General features: G+C 41.3%; 1 protein-coding gene across 1 annotated transcript; it reads left to right on the plus strand.

Annotated features, from left to right (window-relative positions):
- Positions 1-333: 333 nt before the first annotated feature.
- LOC140118929 (glutathione S-transferase Mu 1-like) lies at positions 334-22,281 on the plus strand. The gene is made up of 8 exons (XM_072137395.1): positions 334-514; positions 598-673; positions 11,671-11,735; positions 14,143-14,224; positions 18,025-18,125; positions 18,442-18,537; positions 19,913-20,023; positions 22,098-22,281. Exons 1-8 carry the CDS (start codon positions 482-484, stop codon positions 22,185-22,187), a joined length of 654 nt encoding a protein of 217 aa, XP_071993496.1. The 5' UTR covers positions 334-481; the 3' UTR covers positions 22,188-22,281.
- The last annotated feature ends 739 nt before the right edge of the window (positions 22,282-23,020 follow it).

Below are 23,020 nucleotides of genomic sequence, written 5' to 3' on the forward strand. Positions count from 1 at the left end.
GGCAGGCTATTAGAGATCAGCAGCAAAATTTCTATATATTGCAATACAGTAGTATTGCAGTATCTAGTATTAGCAGACCCCCAAGGGTACTTTAACCCTAGGTTGTCTGTTCCTACTATATACTGCCATATGACTGCATGGGGATTTTTCATATCATAGGTCAGCAGATTCTGATCACATGTAAACGCGGCCTGAGCCATTTAAAAAGAAACTCTTATCCTGGACAACCCCTTTAACATGGTCACCTGGGTTGGACATGTCATAAACCCACAATGAAGAGTAGCATTGGTCTAAATTTGTGGGCGACAACTTTTAAATCAATGCGTGAACTTGATAACATTATGCGGCGAGTGACATGTAACCTTTATCCTGTCACCTCACATTCAGTGGATCTGCAGGAGGAGCGCATAGTTATCGCTGGCGTCACGTGTACGGACGGGGCAGCGCCGAGGCCTGTGCAGGACCTGAACTAGTGCGGAACATGATGATCCTCGGCTACTGGGACATACGCGGGGTGAGTAATGGCGGCAATGTGCTGGACGAGCGGCGCCACAGCTCAGTCACGGAGGATTTACTCGTGTCCGCTTCTGTCTGCAGCTCGGCCACGCCGTCCGCCTGCTGCTGGAGTACACCGGCTCCCCTTATGAGGAGAAGCGCTATGTGGAAGGAGATGGTGAGTTCGGGGCTTAGTTGCGGGATACAGAATGGACATCCATGTGCTGCTATAATAAGGCGCAGCAGCTCTGAAGATCTTTGTGGGTCGGGGAAAGTGCTGAAGTAGCTATTTATTATTGGAGCTCAGCCATCACACGCCCTGGAGCTGGTGAGCACACAGTTATTGCTCCATATATCAGAATGGGGCCACTCCTTGAACATATACTGCAATTGTAAGCTCTTTCTGTAGTAATGATCTCACTATGGAGCCATTCGTGTACATCACCTATTCAAAGCATCTCTGCAAGAAGCTCCACTGTCAACAACGTACTTGTGCATGTGGCACATTAGTTACACAACTTTCAGTGGATGCAAAATCTGTTCCATAACAATTTTTAGTATGAACTTGGTAGGATAAATGGTGTGTAAGGGAACGGATTAAACTAGCCTGAATCTGCTTCAGGTTGACCCAGGGCCGGTTTTGGAGAAGATAATAGGTATATTATAGGTATATTATCTTCTCCAAAAGATGATTCATTTTGGGGGGTCTATAGCTTATTCATGAGATTTTATTAACTATTTCAAGGGGGACACAAACAAAATCATCAATTTTTATTTTGGATTTTTAGCATTCCCCCCGCTCACTGTAACATAAAAATAATATTTTATCTTTATTTACTGGTTCACTACGATTGCGGTGATACCTCATTTATATAGTATTTTTTATCTTTGCTCAATTTTCCTGAGCAAAACCAATATTGGAGAATATCGCATTGTTTTTACTATTGACAACTTTTTAGGGCCATAACTTCTGTATTTTTCTGTTGTCAGACCTGGTTGAGGGCTTATTTTTTGCGAAAAGAGTTGGTTGTTCTTTTCAGTCTTTTCAGTCTCATATTAGGGAACATAACTTTTTTTGATCACTTTTTTGTGATGGTGTTTGATGAAAAATTGTATAGTACGGGAAGTTTTTCGAGGTTTTTTTTTACGTCGTTCACCGAGCGGGTTCAAGATTGATTTAGATTTATTGTACAGATTGATACAGATGTGGTGATACCAAATATGTACGTGTTTTTGTGTTTTATATACTTTATTTGCATTTTATGTGTTACTGGGGAGATTATGGGACTTTTATTTTATTTATTTTTTTAATTATATAATAAAATGATTTCATCTTTTTTTTTTTAAACTTTTTTACATTTTCTACTTCTTGGCTTGTACAAGCGATCGTCCGATCGCTTATTCAAGCCTTTACACTGAAATACACTTGTATTGCAGTGTATAGTGAAAGTAACTGAGCATGCGCAGGAAGGCAGACCCCGGCGGGTAGAGGAGCTGGAACTTGTCGGAACCCGGGGCTGCGGCAGGAGGGATCGGATCCCCAGGTAAGCACCAGATCTGCAGCCAGATCTTGTGCAGTGAGCTCTGCAGATTTTTGTGGCAGATAACTTTAAAAAAAGCATTAGCAAAGTGAGTGTGTGAGCTTGGTGGCGAGTGTGCATTGATCCCAAGTGTGTGCAGTGTCTTAAGTGTGACTTAGGTTTAAGGGAAGGAGTACTTTTTGGATCCAGCAACAAATAGATAAGTGCATCAACATTTTTATTTCCTGATATTCATTGTCTGAGTTTTATTGCAACCAAGTAGATCTGAAGGTATTTTACTTTCATAATCTGTACATTGTGTGGGGGGTATAGGGAGGCATTCACCTTGCTTATCTAGACAGTATAGTCACAGGTGCTGCCTAATTAATAGTGGGGTGTGGCTATCTAATTAGCAGCCTTTATATATTTCTGTGGTCAGTTTGTTTGGTGGTTTGCAGCCAGATCTTGTGCAGTGAGCTCTGCAGATTTTTGTGGCAGATAACTTTAAAAAAAGCATTAGCAAAGCGAGTGTGTGAGCTTGGTGGCGAGTGTGCATTGATCCCAAGTGTGTGCAGTGTCTTAAGTGTGACTTAGGTTTAAGGGAAGGAGTACTTTTTGGATCCAGCAACAAATAGATAAGTGCATCAACATTTTTATTTCCTGATATTCATTGTCTGAGTTTTATTGCAACCAAGTAGATCTGAAGGTATTTTACTTTCATAATCTGTACATTGTGTGGGGGGTATAGGGAGGCATTCACCTTGCTTATCTAGACAGTATAGTCACAGGTGCTGCCTAATTAATAGTGGGGTGTGGCTATCTAATTAGCAGCCTTTATATATTTCTGTGGTCAGTTTGTTTGGTGGTTTGCAGCCAGATCTTGTGCAGTGAGCTCTGCAGATTTTTGTGGCAGATAACCTTTAAAAAAAAGCATCAGAAAAGCGAGTGTGTGAGCTTGGCGGCGAGTGTGCATTGATCCTAAGTATGTGCAGTGTCTTAAGTGTGACTTAGGTTTAAGGGACTTAAGTTTGAGGGGCTTTAGCAGGTAACTGCTGTGTTTTGTGTTTGACTGTAAATTCTTCTGTGCATATTTCTATTGTAATCCCCATTAGAATAATGGATTCCATAAGTGGCATTGCTACACGGTGTACATCCTGTGCCATGTATGCTTTCCTTGAACAGCCGTTCGAGGGGGAATACTGCTGTGTGGGGTGTGTGAAAATTGCTTATCTGGAAGCCCAGATTCTGGATCTAAATGAGCAAGTTTCAAGGCTGCGGGCAATTGATAATATGGAGCACAAACTCTCTGGGGAAGATGGGTGTGGGGAGGGAAGTATGGAGGTGCAGAATGAGGGGGCAGCAAGTTGGGTAACATGTAGAAGGCGGGGTAGAGGGAAGAGTTGTAGAGAGTCTAGTCCTGATCTGGTGCACCCCAATAAGTTTGCCAGGCTAGCGGATGAGGGGGATATCCGCTCTGGGGTAACAATGCTGCAGAAAGACGTGGCCGCTAGCAACCAGGGGAATGTCTGCTCCAGTAAGAAGGGTAATGGGAGCACAGGCAAGGTCAGACAGGTGCTGGTAGTGGGAGATACCATTATTAGGGGAACACACAGGGCAATCTGTCACAAAGACCGTGCATACCGAACAGTATGTTGTTTGCCGGGTGCTCGGGTTCGGTATGTTGCGGATCGGGTTGGCGGATTACTGGGAGGGGCTGGTGAGGAACCAGCGGTCATGGTCCACATTGGCACTAATGACAAAGTAACAGGTAGGTGGAAGGTCCTTAAAAATGATTTCAGAGATTTAGGCCATAAGCTCAGGGCAAGGACCTCAAAGGTAATTTTCTCTGAAATACTGCCTGTACCACGTGCCACACCAGAAAGGCAGCGGGAGATCAAGGAGGTAAATAAGTGGCTCAAAAGTCGGTGTAGGAAGGAGGGGTTTGGGTTCATGGAGAACTGGGCTGACTTTTCTGTCGGCTACAGGCTCTACAGTAGGGATGGGCTGCACCTCAATGGGGAGGGGGCCGCTGTTTTAGGGGAAAAAATGGCTAGAAGGTTGGAGGAGTGTTTAAACTAGAGACCTGGGGGGAGGGCAACTACACTTGTGCAGGGCAAATAGACGGTGTACATAGAGAGCTGGGAAGAGTCATAGTCCATGGGGGAGGAAGGGGGGCTGGAATGAGATTGGGGAATAAGGACAAAAGGAATACGGACAGAAAAAACCATATAAAGTGTATGTACACAAATGCCAGAAGCCTCACAAACAAAATGGAGGAACTGGAACTCTTGATGTTGGAACGGAAATATGATATAGTGGGTATCAGCGAGACATGGCTGGACAGTAGCTATGACTGGGCTGTTACTATAGATGGTTATAGTCCTTTTAGAAAGGATCGTATAAATAAAAAAGGGGGAGGGGTTTGTTTATATGTGAATTCTTGCTTCAAGCCCGTCCTTCTAGATGACATCAGTAACGCAAATGTGGAGTCCCTATGGGTTGAGATAAAAGGAGGGAAAAAGAATAATAAGATATTACTAGGGGTTTGTTATAAGGCTCCAAATATAATGGAGGCAGCAGAGGAAATGCTGATAAGTGAAATGGATGCGGCTTCAAAGCAAGGTGAAGTACTTATCATGGGGGACTTCAATTACCCAGATATTGACTGGGGGGCAGAAACCTGCAGGTCCTTCAAAGGTAGCAGGTTCTTGTCAACAACAAAAGACAATTACCTGTCGCAACTAGTCCTGGAGCCAACAAGAGGGGGGGCACTGCTGGACCTTATCCTTACCAACAGACCTGATAGGGTATCAAAACTACAGGTTGGGGGGAACCTGGGGAATAGTGATCATAATATCATTGATTTTGTATTACGCTTTACTAAGCACGTTAGTGAAGGGGCAACCAACACTCTGAACTTCAGGAGGGCAAATTTTCATCAACTAAGGGAAGACCTTAAAGGCATAGACTGGGATAATGCTCTCAAAGACAAAAGCCCCCCCCCAAAATGGGACTTTTTCTCATATATTCTGAAAAAGTCCTGTGAGATACACATACCTTATGGGAAAAAGCATAAAAGGAACAAGAAAAACCCTATGTGGCTAACTAGTCTTGTAAGGAAAGCAATAAGCAAGAAAGATAAAGCGTTTAAGGTGCTAAAACGTGAAGGTAGCGATGAGGCATTACAGGAGAGAAAAATAAATCCTGTAAAAAGCAGATAAGACCGCAAAAATAGAGACTGAGAGAAATATTGCCAGGGAGAGCAAAAATAATATCAAATTATTTTTCAAGTATATAAATGATAAGAAATTAAAAACAGAGAGTGTGGGTCCCCTTAGAAATAACATGGGGGTCATGGTGGAAGGAGATGAGGAAAGGGCCAATATACTGAATGTCGCCTTCTCAACTGTCTTTACCCAGGAAAATCCCCTGGTGGAAGACACAATGAGGAATAATGTTAATTCTTTTTATAATGTCAACAGTTTAACCCAGGAAGAGGTACGGCGCCGCCTCGCAACCACTAAGATAGATAAATCACCTGGGCCAGATGGCATACACCCCCGGGTTCTGCATGAATTATGTACGGTGATAGACAGACCGTTATTTTTAATATTTGAAGATTCACTGAGGACTGGTTATGTTCCACAGGAATGGCGCATAGCAAATGTGGTACCAATATACAAAAAAGGATCAAATAGCGATCCTGGAAACTACAGACCCGTAAGTCTAACTGCTGTGGTGGGGAAAATATTTGAGGGGTTTATTAGAGATGCTATCCTGGAGTATCTCACAGTGCACAACCTTATAACCCAGCGTCAGCATGGGTTTATGAGAGATCGGTCCTGTCAGACTAATCTGATTGGTTTGTACGAGGAGGTAAGTTCAAGACTGGATCTGGGGGACGCTGTGGATGTTGTATATCTGGACTTTTCAAAGGCATTTGACACCGTGCCACATAAAAGGTTGGTATATAAAATGAGACTGGGAAAAGGAGAAAATCTGTGTATCTGGGTAAGTAATTGGCTTAGTGATAGAAAACAGAGGGTAGTCATTAATGGCACATTCTCAGATTGGGTTGATGTTACCAGTGGAGTGCCACAGGGGTCAGTATTGGGGCCACTTCTTTTTAATATTTTTATTAACCCCTAGGCGCACCAGGACGTTATAGTACGTCCCCGGGGCTAGATGCTTAGCGCACGGGGACGTTCTATAACGTCCTGCTTCTGGCACCGGCTCACGAACGGAGCCGGTACCAGAAGCAGCGGCTGTCAGCTGTCTAGTACAGCTGACAGCCTGCGCTAACACCCGCGATCGGAGCCGGCTCCGATCGCGGGTGTTAACCCCTTACACGCCGCGGTCAAACATGACAGCGGCGTGTAAGGGTGTTTGCGCTGGGGATCGGATCCCCCGTGCCGCTTACCGGGGGATCCGATCCACTTCTGGGCAGCTCCGGGGACTGGCATATGCCCCGGAGCTGCCCGGTTTCCATGGCAGTCAGACCCCTTCCGGGTCTGACTGTAAACTGTCTGAGCATGCGCAAGCTTGCTCAGACAGTTTACACTGCTCTACAATAAAATAGTACTGTAGAGCAGTGTATTGGACTTAAACCAGTGATCAGAGCATCACTGGTTTAAGTTCAAGTATGTAGAAGTAAAAATATGCAAAAACACTTAACACTACACATTATAATAAATAAAAAATAAATACATAAAAATATAAGCCCCTAAAATGTCACTTTCCCATAAAAACACTTAATAAAGTATAAAAAACACAAAAACACAAAAAACCCCGCATATTTGGTATTGCCGCGTCCGTAACAATCTGTATAATAAAACAGAATCGTTACTGGACCCGCACGGTACACGCCGTAGAAAAAAAACGCAAAAACGTTCCGAAAAAAGATAATTTTTAATTAATACCCTATAAAAAATGCTCTAAAAAGTAATTTAAAAAATGTTATGCACTCCAAAATAAGCCCACTAAAAAGAACAACTCTTCTCGCAAAAAATAAGCCCCTAACTAGATTTGTCAGCCGAAAAATAAAAAAGTTATGCATATGAAAAGATGATGATGCTAAAATGAACAAGATTTTCTCCAAATTGGTTTTTATTCAGTACAATTGAATAAAATACACAAAACCCCCACATATTTGGTATCCCTGCGTCCGTAACAATCTGCATAATAAAACAGAATCGTTATTAGATCCGCAAAGTTAACCCCGTAAAAAACAAAACAAAAAAAAGCTCCAGAAAAAAGATCATTTTCAATTAATACCCTATAAAAATGCTCTAAAAAGGGATTTAAAAAATGTTATGCACTCTAAAATAAGACCACTAAAAAGAATAATCCTTCTCGCACAAAATAAGCCCTTAAACAGATTTGTGAGGCGAAAAATAAAAAAGTTATGCATATGAAAGACGGTGATGCTAAAAGTAACAACATTTTTGCCAAATTACTTTTTATGCACTAAAAATGGGGAAAAAATAAAAAATCTATATAAATGAGGTCTTTTTGTAATCGTGGCGACCCATAGAATAAAAATAATATACTATTTTTATGGTATGGTAAACAGCCAAAAAAAAAAACCCCATAAAAATCTTCCTGAAAAGTGATGATTTTCATTTCCTCCACCAACAAAGAGTTAATAAAATCTCACCAATTAGCCTATAGATTCCCCCAAATTACGTACCAGAAAAGTGCATCTCATGTGGCAAAAGAAATAAGCCCCTATAGGTCCACATTAAAAAAAGAAAAAAATTATAGCCTGTACAATGTGACATAGAAAATCTGATTTGGATGGCGCCTCCTTCCCTTCTATGCCCGGCCGTGCGCCCATACAGCAGGTTACCACCACATATGGGGTATCCGTGTACTCGGGAGAAATTGGGTAACAAACTTTGTGGAGCCTTTATTCATTTAATCCATTGTAAATGTTTAATTTTCCACCCAAAATGAGTGTATTGTGAAAAAATATTACAATTTGCAGACTGCACCTCCATTTTGTTTTAACCCCTTTAAAACACGTAAAGCGTTAACAAACTTCTTAAAAGTGGTTTTTCATACGTTGAGGTGTATAGTTTCCACAATGGGGTATTTTACGAGTCCCACTATTATTTAGGCCTCTCAGTGTCAATTAGAAGTTGAGCAGGTCCATCTAAATATGGGTTTTGGTGATTTTACAAAAAATTTGAAAAATGATACCTAAATTCTGAGCCTCATAACATTCTAGTAAAATATGTGGAATCTTAAAAAACCATGCCAACATAAAGCAGACATTTGGGAAATGTAAGTTATGAATTTATTTGGGAGCTATGACTATCTGCATCAAAAGTAGAGAATTTAGAACATTGAAAATAAAGAATTTTTCCAATTTTTTGCCAAATTTAGTTTTTTTTCATAGCTAAACACAAAAGATCCAAATTTTTAAACTAATTTGAAGTACAATGTGTCACGAGAAAACAATCTCAAAATCCCCTGGATATCTCATAGCGTTCCAAAACTATAACCACTTATAGTGACACAGGTCAGATTTGAAGAATGGGGCCGCGTCCTTAAGGCCAAAATAGGCTGTGTCCCCTAGAGGTTAATGACCTTGTAGTGGGTTTACTCAGTCAAGTTTCAATATTTGCAGATGATACTAAGCTGTGTAAAGTAATAAATACTGAGGTCGATAGTTTAGCATTACAGAGGGATTTGTGGAAGCTTGAGGGAAGGCAGAGAAATGGTTGATGAGGTTTAATGTAGATAAATGTAAAGTTATGCACTTGGGCCATGGAAACAAAAAGTATAATTATGTTCTAAACGGTCAATTACTTAGTAAAACTGAAGCTGAAAAGGACTTGGGCGTATTGGTGGATGGTAAACTTAATTTTAGTGACCAGAGCCAGGCGGCTGCTGCTAAAGCAAATAAAATAATGGGATGTATCAAGAGAGGAATAGATTCTCATGATAAAGACATAGTTCTGCCCGTATACAAATCCCTGGTCAGACCACACATGGGATATTGTGTACAGTTTTGGGCACCAGTGTATAAAAAGGATATAGTAGAGCTGGAACGGGTGCAGAGGAGAGCAACCAGGATTATTAGGGGAATGGTGGGACTAGAATGCAATGACAGATTACAAAATTTGGGATTATTCAGTTTAGAAAAAAGACGACTGAGGGGAGACCTCATTACAATGTACAAATACCTGAACGGACAGTACAAGGATCTATACAAAGATCTTTTTATACCTAGGCCTGTGACCAGGACAAGGGGGCATCCTCTACGCCTAGAGGAGAGGCGATTCTACCATCACCATAGACAAAGGTTCTTTACTGTAAGAGCAGTGAGACTATGGAACTCTCTGCCGCAGGAGGTTGTTATGGCCGACTCTATGTACATGTTCAAGAGAGGCCTGGATGACTTTCTGGAGAGAAAAAATATCACGGGTTATGGGGATAAAACATTTATTTAATTCTTGAAGGTTGGACTTGATGGACTTGAGTCTCCTTCCAGCCTTATATACTATGATACTATGATACACGCCGCGGTCATGCTTGACCGCGGCGTGTAAGGGGTTAAACACCCGGGATCGGAGTTTTTCCGATCCCAGGTGTTAGTGCCGTGCCGGGTCTGTGCTGTAAGATCACAGCCCGGCACCAGCGAGACCCGGTGTCCCAAAATCTTCTTCTGGCGCGCCGCCGTAGAAAGGCGTACACGTCAGAAGAAGTACCCTTAATGACCGCCTTAAAAAGCCGATAGGGCGGTCATTAAGGGGTTAATCCCTGAACGGAGTGGTATTGCTGGAAGCACTTTCCCAAGGTCCTGAATCTTATAATTGTTTTATGAGCAAAACAATTCAGTCCAGGGATTAAACACTATATTTTTCTGCATCAGTGTTGGTAGAGCATTCTTAAGGTATGTTTGGCTCACAATGCATAAAAGCAAATTATAGATTTCCTTTTAGTGTTCCCTTTCATTTTTTTGAGCAGTGTAGATCAACAGATATATAAATAGGAAATAGACAAATTATAGGAGATAGATGATAAGCATCTTCACTCGGGCATTCAAACAAGGGGTATTAAAGGAGCAATACAACCCCATTGCTCACCTCGACTTGCATTTCAGTACAGAAACCTTCATCAAGGTATGTAGATCTGTAGAGGAAATATAAAAATTGAGAAGCTGAATTGTGTCCGCCAAAACGTCATTTGTATGAGGTGAAATAAACATACAGTATATCTTTTTCACTGAAAACATCCTTGGAGTGGTGCCTATTTTTCTATTGATACATGCTGGCAATTAATTATTTTTCAGTTGTTTGGAAATAGAAAACTGTTACAGGGTTTGCAATATGCCAACGTAGAGAATCTTCCTAATTATTAGCCAGCAGAACTTTGATCTGACGGTTCATGTAATAAAGCTTTATCAGTTTAGTGTTGCTGATGCCACAATTGTCACAGTCAAACAAGAAAATCATTTACTAGGCCATATAAATACTGCAGAAGATAATCATATATCTCACAACCTATGACCCTGCCCTTATTCCTATAGAGATTTCGTAGAGGAGAATCTCTCAGCTGGTGGACCCAGAATGCCCATGTATATTTGAATAATTCATACATATGGCAGATTTTCTCTGCAACAGATTTTGTGGTGAATATTTCAGCCTACACATGACTTTTCCTAGGAGTTGTGCACAGTCTGTAAATAAAGGTCTGGATTTTTCCGACTGACTATGAAACCCTGTGCATAGTTATACAATTATGTACAGATGCCCTTCTTCCCCACTATACAGCAGCACCACAGTGTAATCCTATAATGCGCTCAGTCCAAACCCCAGAACTGTGGTCAGTCTGTGAAATCCGCCAGTGTACCACGGTCGTTTGCAGCTGATAACCAGCAGATAACCAGCATTCGATAAATGAGTCGGGCATTGTATGGAGAAAATTTTCAGGAACTTAATTACTGATGTCCTATTCTAGGCTCCACCTAGATACAATTAATGGACGCCCCGGGCGGGTAGTACGGCCCCGAGAGCGTTCTAAGGTCATCGGCTCTCTTTTCAAATTTCGCTCTGGGCGGCAAGCCAGCAGCGCATCAAGTGCGAAAAACTTGCGTATGGCTACCTGCCGTCTTGATGCCAGTGCAAGATTGAAAAAATCTGATGTCTGCAGAGCACCCTGGGCTAATTTGCATATGGTATAAATTATTTTTTCTCCAAAATGGGGCCATACAAAGTTATGAGAAATGGAGCATGGAGAACATGAGGACGGGATGGGGAGGTGAGTAATAACTATCTACCATCAGCTAAGCTGATGGTAGATGTCCTTTAAGTCCCCCAATAAATCCACCTAAAGAGATGTGAATAGTTAGACCTTTCAGCACAGCTGTGATGTTCCATGAAGACAAGAAACAACAGAAATTTGCAGGTAATATAGTTAGAGCCAGAATATCTGTTCATATTACACATAGTAAAGTTAGATCTGATTCTCTTATGTTGAACCTTTTGATGTATTACGATTTGTACCTTCAGCTTCCAGTGAGTTCTTTAGATGGTGTTTTAGCTTTTGTGTGCTTTATTTTATTCAAACATTAAACCTAATATGACATGAAAAATATAAAAATTTTCAGTTTATTGATTTACATTTGCTCACCTCATGTCTCTATCAGACCCAGAAAATTCAATGAGCCAGTGGCTGGCTGAGAAGGAGAAGTTGGGCTTGGACTTTCCAAATGTACGTAAGCATGGACAGTGGTAATTGCTTTGTCCTCTGTTTGCTATCTCTTTTCCTCTATGGTGCCCTCTGTGTTTTAGACACTATGCAGTAGTTGGATTACAGAAGAGTTACAGTACAGCCCTGTTGTCTTGTGTGGATAGAGGAAATCTTTGAATCATATATATCTTTGAAACTTGGAGTCCCTTCCCTTGAGCAGTGTTCGACCCATAAAATGCAGCCACCATATTTTCCGAAATGAGCAGAACAATGTCTCGCTGTGTTGGCCGAGTTGTATGGGAAAGTCTCCTTAATCATTCTTCTTACTTCCCTGACCCTAATCACACTCAACTATTTTTCGCCTGACATTTTTCGCTGGGGGGCTCGTGTTTGGTTTTTAGAGAATCAAAGTTGTGGCTGTTAATGAGTAGGGTTGTTGCAGAGATCCACTATTCCAGACAATACGATTGAGTAGCTACTCATCCTGTGATATTTACATACGAAAACTAGCAGCCCAAGTTTTAGGCGTGACCAATAAGGCTTTTTTTCTGTCTTAGGACAGTTTTGATAATAAGGGCTACAGACATAGGCACCTACTGGTTCAGCAGCAATGTGCTTCTACTCAGCAGTGTGCATATCTACATTGAAGATAAGCTCTGGATCTGAGAGGAGGAGGTGACATAGCAGTGCTGACTATTATTTCTCTTTTTCTATGTGTCAGATGTTGGTAGATTGTTCCGAAGATAAATTTAAGTGTAGATAAACCTGTACCCTGATAATCTAAGCACATTGTCAGCACCCTAATAATCTAAGCACATCTCATAGCACAGAGGAATCATGAAGTGTCTGCTCATGTAGCTAAAGCATTCTCAATGTATGTTCGTAATGCATGAAATAAAATGGTAGATTTCCTTTCAAAATTACCTATATTGTGTAAACCTCACTAGGGGATTAACATTTGAGAACTTTGTTTCATGGGCAAACCCCATTAAGTAATGATATACTCGAGTATAAGCCGACCCGAGTATAAGCCGAGACCCCTTATTTTACCACCAAAAACTGGGAAAACCTATTGACTCGAGTATAAGCCAAGGGTGTAGTATACAGCTAGCCAGCCCCCATGTAGTATACAGCTAGCCAGCCCCCATGTAGTATACAGCTAGCCAGCCCCCATGTAGTATACAGCTAGCCAGCCCCCATGTAGTATACAGCTAGCCCCCATGTAGTATACAGCCAGCTAGCTCCCATGTAGTATACAGCCAGCCAGCCCCCATGTAGTATACAGCCAGCCAGAGGACACTTCACTACACTACTCACACAGCACACACTACACTACACTACTCACACAGCACACTGCACACACTCACCCGGCCTTGCTCTTAAGTCCCGACAGCCGGCCCCCATGCCGTATGCAGCCAGCCGGCCCCCATGCCGTATGCAGCCAGCCGGCCCCCATGCCGTATGCAGCCAGCCGGCCCCCATGCCGTATGCAGCCAGCCGGCCCCCATGCCGTATGCAGCCAGCCGGCCCCCATGCCGTATGCAGCCAGCCGGCCCCCATGCCGTATGCAGCCAGCCGGCCCCCATGCCGTATGCAGCCAGCCGGCCCCCATGCCGTATGCAGCCAGCATACACACAAGTATATACGGTAACTTTGTAAAAGCTCATATTTACCATATGGGAATAATGAGCAAGACCCATGTATATTGTTCATGCTTATTGTTTGAGGGTATGCTGCCTTAACTAAATGGAGACACTTGAAGCTTCCTAGCATATTGTGTTTTCACGGAGGCAGTATTTCTGGGTAGAACATAAAATGTAATGAAGGGACCTTTCCATATTTTTGCAGCATTGGATTAGGAGTAGAAACTTGTTGTTTGATCACTATGGGATGACGGCTTATATTCTGTGTCGATAGTGTGTCTGAAGAGTAGGGCTGGGAGCATGGAGTTGCATGAGTGAAGTTGCCTGTGGTGCAGTCCAATTTGCAAGAAGAGATACAAAGTTGTGTAGGATCAGACTGGGGTGGTGGACTAATGCAGGGATAGAGGAGACACTCTCCCATCCCTTTTCTTTTCAGAAGACGTGTGTTCTCAGAGCTGCAGAGACGCAATACTCTACTGTTGGCTACCCAGGAGGGAAGGAGGGAAGGAGCAGGGAGCTGTAGCCCCTCCCATCTAGGTGGCAAAGTCTCTTGTTACTTATCTTTGCTTTATCGTTTCATAGAGATAATCAGCACAGAGCTTGGAGATGAGAGCTTGGACCGCTGCTCTGAAGGGCTACACTGAGTATGAAAGCAAGGAACAATTGCTCATTAGTATTGTGTCCAATGTGTCAAGAGCGATTGATTTGTGAATTTGAAATATTACTGCACTTTGCTTTAAGGTTTATTGGAAGTTGGTGATATTTGCTAATTTTATGTTTTGCAGTTGCCCTACCTTTTGGATGGAGATGTTAAGTTGACACAGAGTAATACTATTCTGTGCTACATTGCTCGCAAGCATGGTTTGTGTAAGTATGGAGTTTGCAGTTCTTTCTAAAACACAATGCAGACACACAGGGGCAGATTTATCAAGCAGTCTGAAAGTCAGAATATTTCCAGTTGCCCATGGCAACCAATCACAGCTCAGCTTTCATTTCACCAGTGCTCATGAATATTTTAAAGGGGAGCTGTGATTGGTTGCCATGGGCAATTGGAAATATTCTGACTTTCAGACTGCTTGATAAATCTGCCCCACAGTGTGAACACTGCATAGCACCATGTTCACAAAATATGATTGAATTGTGTATTGAAACATACATCAAGCACATCTGGAACATCTCCTACTTGAACATAGATGTGTCTAGGCATTAGGGCTTCTATCTGGCAAGTGTTTTCTTAACATGGCAAAACACATATTACTACTTACCAAAGGCAGGCATCTAGGTCTAAGCACATCTCTATTCAGGGAAAAGTTATTCAGGATGTACTTGATATGTGTTTCACAGCACATTTCAATCACATCTTGTGAACATGGCATTAAGGTCCAACATAAAGCAAAACCTTGTATTCCCCCTCTTATTGTGGCCTCACTCATATCTCCCTTCTCATTTTCGGCCCCTTTCACCCCCCCTTTTGTGGTCCCTCTACCCTTTGCAATGTAGTTAGAAAATAATAAACAAATAATAATAACAAGCTTTTCACGTTCCCCAGCAGCTCCTCTCCTCTTCTTCTCTGCTGCTGTCCACAATGGACTGTCAGGCGATGGAACATGTAATAAGTGAAAGAAATCATAAATAAACCAGTTACATGAAGTCTATAGCTTTTGCTGTGTGAGCAAAGGGTTAATAGCTTATCTGCACTGTACACAAAGTGCTGATGATAAGGTGGGGGAGGGGACCAGCATGAAGAGACAGAAAGAGAAAGTTCTATAGAATCACAGACTGGGATGGAGGGACTGGGAACAGGGGAGATCTTGTACCTCACTATTCTGTGCAGGAGACATCTGTATCCACAGTCTTGGAACACGTCCAGCTACGCTATATATACAGAGAGAGCGCTGTCACATGACCTCCTCCCCTGTGAGCAGGGGGCAGGAGCCCCTCCCACGAAACCGTAGAGTTTGTTTATACTACGGAGCACAGCGAGAGGAAGCAGCCACTGCAGAAATCAGATAATCTGAGGGGGATAGCAAAGAAACTTCTGGATTTAATTAGCAAAGATAATAGGCAAAGTTGTTTTACATCCCAAGAGCTATTGATTTGTGGAAAAAGGGTGGCTGCTCTGGACCCCCCACTCCTGCTCATTGAACTAGCAGCAATGAAATTCACTTTATCATTTGTACCTTCAATTCCCTGCTACAGGATGTAGAGCTGTTTAACCCCTTAAGGACGCAGGGTTTTTTCGCTCTTTTCTCACTCTCCACCTTCAAAAATCCATAACTTTTTCATTTTTACGTGTACAGACCTGTGTAAGGGCTTATTTTGTGCGTAACAAATTTTACTTTCCCGTAATGTTATTTATTTTAACATGCCGTGTACTGCGAAGTTGAAAAAAATTCCAAATCTGGACCCACGTTCTTGTGGGCTCAGTTTTTATGACTTTCACTCTTCGCTCCAAATAACACGCCTACTTTTATTCTTTGGTTCGGTGCGATCGCGGTGATACCAGATTTATACAGGTTTTATTGTGTTTTAATACATTTTCAAAAATGAAACAAATGTGTACAAAAAAGAAAACATTTTTTTGCCATTTTCTGAAGCTAATAACTTTTTCATACTTTGGCGCACGGAGCTATGTGTGGGGTCATTTTTTGCGAAAAGTGAGCCGACGTTTGCATTGCTACCATTTTGAGGTCTGTGCGACATTTTGATCATTTTTTTATTCCATTTTTTATGTGATGTAAAAAGGTGTAAAAGTCGCATTTCAGACATTTGGGCGCCATTTCCCGTCTCGGAGGTCACCACCGGCCGTAACCCTTTTTATATTTTGATAGATCGGGCATTGTGGGACGCGGCGATACCTAATGTGTCTGTGATTTTTACTGTTTATTATGTTTTATATCAGTTCTAGCAAAAGGGGGGTGATTTGAATTTTTCATATTTTATAAATTTTTTTTATTTTTTAAACTTTTTTTTCTCTTTTTTTTTTCCACTAATTCTTAGACCATCTAGGGTACATTAACCCTAGATGGTCAGATCGTTCCTACCATATACTGCAATACTTCTGTATTGCAATACATGGCATTTTTGCAGCTCATTCATTACAATGAGCCACTGGCTCATTGTAACGAATCTGCAGAAGCCATTAAGCCTCGGGTCAAACGAAGACCCGAGGCTACCATGGCAACTGATCGCCGCCCAAGGATGACGTTCGGGGGCGCGGCGATCGTAATAAAAATGGCGCCGCCGTCTTTTAAATGCTGCCGGCGACTTTGCTGGTGGCAATGAAAGGGTTAATAGTCGCGATCGGTGCAAGCACAGACTGCGGTTATTAGCGGTGGGGGTTTGCTGCAATATGCAACATCCCCCACCTCTGTATGAAGAGGACTCAGCCCGTGAGCCCTCTTCATACATTCCTTGTACCTCATCGCGTAGAGCTACGGCGCAGAGCGTTAAGGGGTTAAAGGGGATGTCCAAAATAATAAAACCGTTACTGGGTGGGAGATCTGTGAAAAAAAAAATACAGACAACCCCAACCACCTGGCACCTCCCTATTGAGATAAGTGGGTGTACCAGGCTGCCGAAAGTTGATTGAAGCGGAGCTGGTGAACAAAGGGGGTAAGAATAGGTTTATTATATTTTTTCACAGCCCACCAGTAATGTTTTTATTAATGTCGGACAACCCCTTTAACATTAACTTGTGGTTAATAATGGAAACCAGGCCTGATTTGAGGCTCTATGATTTCATGTTAGCAACAGATGTTGAGGAGAACAAGAGGATTAGACCTCACACTTCTGACTCAATCTATGTTTTTTTTTCTTGCTCCACTACATAACTCTTGCTAACCCTCACACAGAATCTAAGGTTTGTATTCAGATTGTTGCATAACTCACTTCTTCTTTTTCCACTGCATAACTCTCTAAATTAGGGATAGGGGCAAATTAGGTTTTCACCTAATCATAGTTTCTCTCCTTTTTATGGAACCTTATGGGGAACTAGCCAATTAGAAAGGGGTATAAACTCAACCCTTCAGGTTTCACCCCAGCCTGTTGCAGTTACAAAAAGCAATAACAAGTAAAACATATGCACACATACATTGCTATATAAGCCCATTATATAAATTGGTAATTACTCTTGGGCTACAAGCACACGTAGTTTTATATAAGCTGAAGACTGATCCGTTGGCATATTTGTCATCCCTATGTGTCCTATTTTTCTCAAGTTTTTTCCACCATATGGATGTACAGGCGGTCCCCTACTTAAGAACACCTGACTTACATACGACCCCTAGTTACAAACGGACCTCTGGATTTTGGTAATTTACTGTACTTTAGTCCTAGGCTACAATAAACTGCTATAACAGTTATTAATGGTGCCTGTAATTAAGATTTATTGTTTATCCTGGTTCTTATGACAACCCAACATTTTTAAAATCCAATTGTCACAGAGACCAAAAAAATTTTGACTGGGGTTACAATAATAAAGTATATGGTTCCGACTTACATACAAACTCAACTTAAGAACAAACCTACTGAACCTATCTTGTATGTAACCCGGGGACTGACTGTACTGTAAATATGGTTTATGTCTCTCCCATACATCCAACATATTTATGGTCCATATTATGGTTCTATTAAAAAGTTGAATATTTTGCTTTCTGTGTTGTAAGGTGGGAATACTGAAAATGAAAAGACCTTTGTATCACTGTTTGAAAATGAACTCATGGATTTTCGGATGCAGATTGCCACTCTTTCTTATAACCCTAAGTTTGTAAGTAGTCTTGTTGTTTTGTAAAGCGGTATCTCCTCCTTACAGGGGAAGCTTCTATGTTTCCTATACACTTTCAATTTATGATTTATTTATATAATAACTATATTCATGATGTACATAGTCACTTTATTGCTTTGTCATTGTTTACCTTGAACAACATTTCCACACAGTATGTAGCTATTTATAATAAACTCATAATTTATACAATAAAAAATGAATTCTTCCAATTAAGAATTTAGTATTTGTTTTTTTTCTATAAATGTTTGCTAATTCAGCAATAAATGGAAGCATAATCCTTTTGTATTAAATTTTTCAGGAGCAGATGAAAGGTCCATACCTTGAAAAGCTACCAACTGTATTGGCAAGATACTCCCGATTTTTGGGCAAAAGGGATTGGTTTGTTGGGGACAAGGTACGGTACAGATTTTTAATAGTTTACCTGAAATCAATCAAAATCTTAAATAATGGATGTAAAGGAAATGTATGGTTGTGTCAAGGAGAGTAGCAGAGTCCATTGATACCAGGGTCTAATTTGTTACAGCTAGGTGCTACATAATAGTCATATGTTGAGTGGTCGAAGCATTGTTTTGATCATGTTTCCAGTGGCCATGAGGTATAAAACAACAACATTATTAATATTATTATGATTATCCATTATAATAATAATAATAGGAGGTAAAGGTGTTAAATTGTTTACCAGCCACTTAAAGAGAACATGTCACAAACTAACTGGTCACATAAAACCCAAATCGTGGTTCTAGGTACTATAGAACTGATGATGGAGCCTCCTAAAGCGATAACTTAATCCCCCCCCCCCCACCAAACCATTAAAAGTGACTCATGAAGAAAGTGATGCTTTTTAGGTAGTTTTCACATGCATTTAATAGATTAACAAGCGAATTTAGCATTAAAGAGGGAAATAGAGAGAGGAAATATCAGACCCTGCAATCAGTAGCTACAATGTTAGTGGTATAAAAGCTGGAGACAGATTCCATTTAAAGCAAATAACTTAAAGAGAATCCGTCATGCAAAATAACCCCCCTAAACTAAATATATTTTCATAAACTGCCATTAGAGAGCATTGCCTCTATCCCTTCATTGTCCCTCTACATGCCTGTAAACCTAAGCAATGAGGTCCTAAAGCTGTATGCAAATGACCTGTGAAATGTCCAATGAAGCATTAGCATATTCAAGCTGTCCACTCTATTCATGAGTGGGAGGCACAGCCACACCCCCAGTGCATGACTGACAGCCTGTATAATGATGTGAGGCTGTATAATGATGTGCTTCCTGGTGCTGGCGCCCCCTGCAGCCTGTGTGTGTGCATGTGTGTGTGTGTTTAGGAGAGATACAGCAGCTCCAGGAGGCAGCCATGTTACAGCAGAACATGTCAGATTCATGTGTAGCTCATGTCTGTGTCTCTCACCTGTATATTAGGAGGATGCAGCACACACTAGCCATGCTTTACTATACATTACACACAGACATGAGCAGGGGGAGGAGAGGGGAGGGATAACAGGGGTGACATCACTGCCTCTGACCATGTGACCAGCCTCATTTACATGATAAAAAACAGATGATTTTACAATGAATAATGTATGAAATAACTAGATAAAGGCTGGGATGGGATCCTTGTGATCTGCTCCAATAGGTAGAGGTGACAGGACAAGTGACACAGACCTGATGACAGGTGTCCTTTAAGGATAGTGTACAGTATATGTTACAGATGATCTGTGATTTATAATCTAACATCACCAGAGTAAATGGATTCTGTCTTTCATTTTTAGATTACCCTTGCAGATTTTTTGATATATGATGCCCTGGATCAGCACATTATTTTGGATCCTGGCTGCCTGCAAAATTTCAAAAACTTGCAGGACTTCCATGCAAGATTTGAGGTAATTGTTGTACCTAAAGCGTTATGTAATTAACACATTTCCATTTTTTGCTCCCCACCTATAATTTATTTTTTACTGCAATTACAGACCCCCAGTGGTGGCGAACCTATGGCACTGGTGCCAGAGATGGCACTCAGAGGCCTCTCTGTGGGCACACGGGCTGTCTCCCAGACACAGAGTTTGCCAGACATGGCATCTTCCTACAGGCAGTCCAAGTAGTGCCCTGCTTTTTTAAAGTGACCTATCCTGTGCTGCTTGGTCCTGTTCGAAGAGTTAAAAGGTGTGGACGGGTGGATTGGAGTTCAAAAATTCTGGTAGAAATAAATTTGTTTCTGCCTAAATTGCTGTGTTGGCACTTTGGGAAAAGCTAGTGTTTTTTGGGTCTCATTTTGGGCACTCGATCTCTAAAAGGTTCGCCATCACTGCCCTAGGGGAACTTTAAACCTAGGGGATCTGATTGTTCCTACCAAATACTTCAATACAGCTGGTATTGCCTGTGAGCCCTCTTCAGACACCTCAATGGCACTGAGACGTATGGCGAAAAGGTGATATTTTGGTTAAAAGTGATAATGTTCCCTAACATCAAGGAGATTGCAAGAATTCAGCAGAGCTTGTAAGATGAGGAAGATCATATTTGCATTGCTGCGTTTGTAACAGTAAAACAAATCATAACTTTATTTGCAAGGTGAACACTGCCAAAAATGTTTTTTGCTATCCACAATCACAAAAGAAACTGGATAAAAAGTTGCATTACAACTTGTCCTGAAAAAAACATGTCCTAAAATAGAGCTAGTAACAAAAAAATAAAGATGCTATGCCTTAGAAGATACCCTGTTTCCCCTAAAATAAGTAAATTTTGATCAAGCTTAGAAATATAAGGCCTCCCTTGAAAATAAGACCTAGCGGCAGTCATTACAGCAGCTCCACCCACGCCATACATAGTATTAGTACATAAGTGCGGCAAAACCACTGACTGTTGCACTACAAATGCTCTATAAGTGCAATACAAGCAGCAACCCTGACAAGACAGGCTCGTTTAAGGACGGCGCTATTGCTAAACATGAAAGATTAGGGCCAATGATTCCAATAGAAATGGAGTCACAAGAAATTTTGGATGAAATTTAGAGTTTGGAGAATTTTAAGGATGTTAAGTGGATTTTTGTTCAACAATAAATGTGAATTCTTGTTCATGGAAAAATAAGACATCCCCTGCAATATTACATCTGGGTACATGTACATGTAGGTCCTTAAGAAGTTGCAGGTGTATGAAGAGGGCTCAGGGCACTTCATACACACCTGGTGTTTGCTGGATAATGGCAGCACTGATCGTGGGTGTTATCCAGTTAAATGCCGCTGGAAAAGTTGCTACGGCCATTTAAATTCTGGCACCGCCATCGGTCTCCATGGCAGCCATGTGTTAAACTCTAGGTTGTCATTTCTGTAACAGAACAGCAAAATCACCAAATCTATATATGTTGGGAACGATCAGACCCACCAAGGTTAAAAATAAAAATTCTAATCGCCCCAACATGTAATAGCATCCAAATGGTATTTTGAAACCAATAAAATATTGAATAAAAAGTGCTCAAAAGGTCTTACAGTCCCCCATCGAAGCAATAAAACATCAGATTGTCACACAAAAAATGACACCTTACATAGGTCCATACATTGAATTATGAAAGTTATTAGCCTCAAAAGATGATGAAATGACTTTTTTATTTTTGCACCAAAGGGTTAATTTTTAAAAAATGTATTAAAACTTTTATACATTTGGTATCTCTCTGATGCTATCAACCCAAAGAATAGATGGCAGCTGCCATGTGGAATGCACAGTGAAAGCTGTAAAAACAACCCTCAAGAAAATGCCTTGCCATGCCATGTACTTGGAAGTGAGAAGAAATTACAAATACTGACACTAGGAAGTACAATTTGTTACACAGAAAACAAGTCCTCATACAGCTCTGTACACAGAAAAATAAAGTTATGGATTTCTACTTTGGATTATGGATTGGAAATGATTGCACTTTCATTTGGTCTTATATAGATGTGGGTTTTTTTTACATTTTTCTTTTAGGCTCTTCCTTCTATTGCTGCATACTTGAAATCGCCCCGTTGTAAGAAAACTCCTGTTAATGGCAAAAGCGCTTTTTGGTCAAACAAATAATCTTGCTGAGCTGTCCATGAAAGAAAATTTTCAAATTTGAATCCCCTAGTGATGTTAACACAATAAAGATCATTTTTAACCCTTTACTTTACAATTTTACTCAGTTTTATTGCTGTTTTAGCTCCTATTACTTAGTGGTGGGCGGGGGCTGTCTAAGCAGACATGTTGGAGCTTATTTCGGGTCCGCAGATCGCATTTCCGTCTGACTGTTCATGGTTTTCGGATTTGCGCGAGTAGGACCGGGATTTAGCAGGCGATTGTGTCGCACGCGATCTGATTTTGGCGTAGAGTCGCCAGCTTTTATGCAACAGAAATCTTGAGCTGACTGATTCGGACTTAGCGTGGGATTTAAGATTAAAATTGTGTCGCAACCAATGCACTTACATACACCGGGAAGAAGATGGTGAACTCCGGCGGACCTGAGCAGGGAAGCAACAGAGGCAGGATCTTAGTGAATCACGGCACAGTGCATTGTCGCACGATGCACTTTCGGGAACTCCGAGGGACTGGGTAAGTACATGTGCCCCATTATAAACCATCTAGTTCTATGAGCTGACAATCTGGTTAGATTATCAGGGTACAGGTTTATATACACTTTCATGTAGCTTCTGAACATTTTACTAGTATCTGACACATGGAAAGAAAGAGATGAGACAGATCAGAGATGAGATCCATGAGATGCATATAACATTCTTAGCTTTGCTAGATTTCAGCTACATACACACTGTTAGATCTGATGTGCCTCCCTCCTCCTTTCCCCAGATAAAGAATCTTTTCTGCCTGTAGCTTGTAGCTCACGATGTGATATATTATTTGCCGGCAGGAAGTCAGTT

Source organism: Engystomops pustulosus, chromosome 2 (genome assembly GCF_040894005.1).
Source record: "Engystomops pustulosus chromosome 2, aEngPut4.maternal, whole genome shotgun sequence".
Classification (NCBI taxonomy): Eukaryota; Metazoa; Chordata; class Amphibia; order Anura; family Leptodactylidae; genus Engystomops; species Engystomops pustulosus.

What these genes read in the sequence shown, in the direction of transcription:
- LOC140118929 (XM_072137395.1), top strand. Translation starts at nt 482, where the DNA reads ATGATGATCCTCGGCTACTGGGACATACGCGGG. An exon ending in GCGCTATGTGGAAGGAGATG is followed by an intron (nt 674 to 11,670) that starts GTGAGTTCGGGG and finishes TGTCTCTATCAG; the next exon opens with ACCCAGAAAATTCAATGAGC. An exon ending in TTTCTTATAACCCTAAGTTT is followed by an intron (nt 18,126 to 18,441) that starts GTAAGTAGTCTT and finishes TAAATTTTTCAG; the next exon opens with GAGCAGATGAAAGGTCCATA.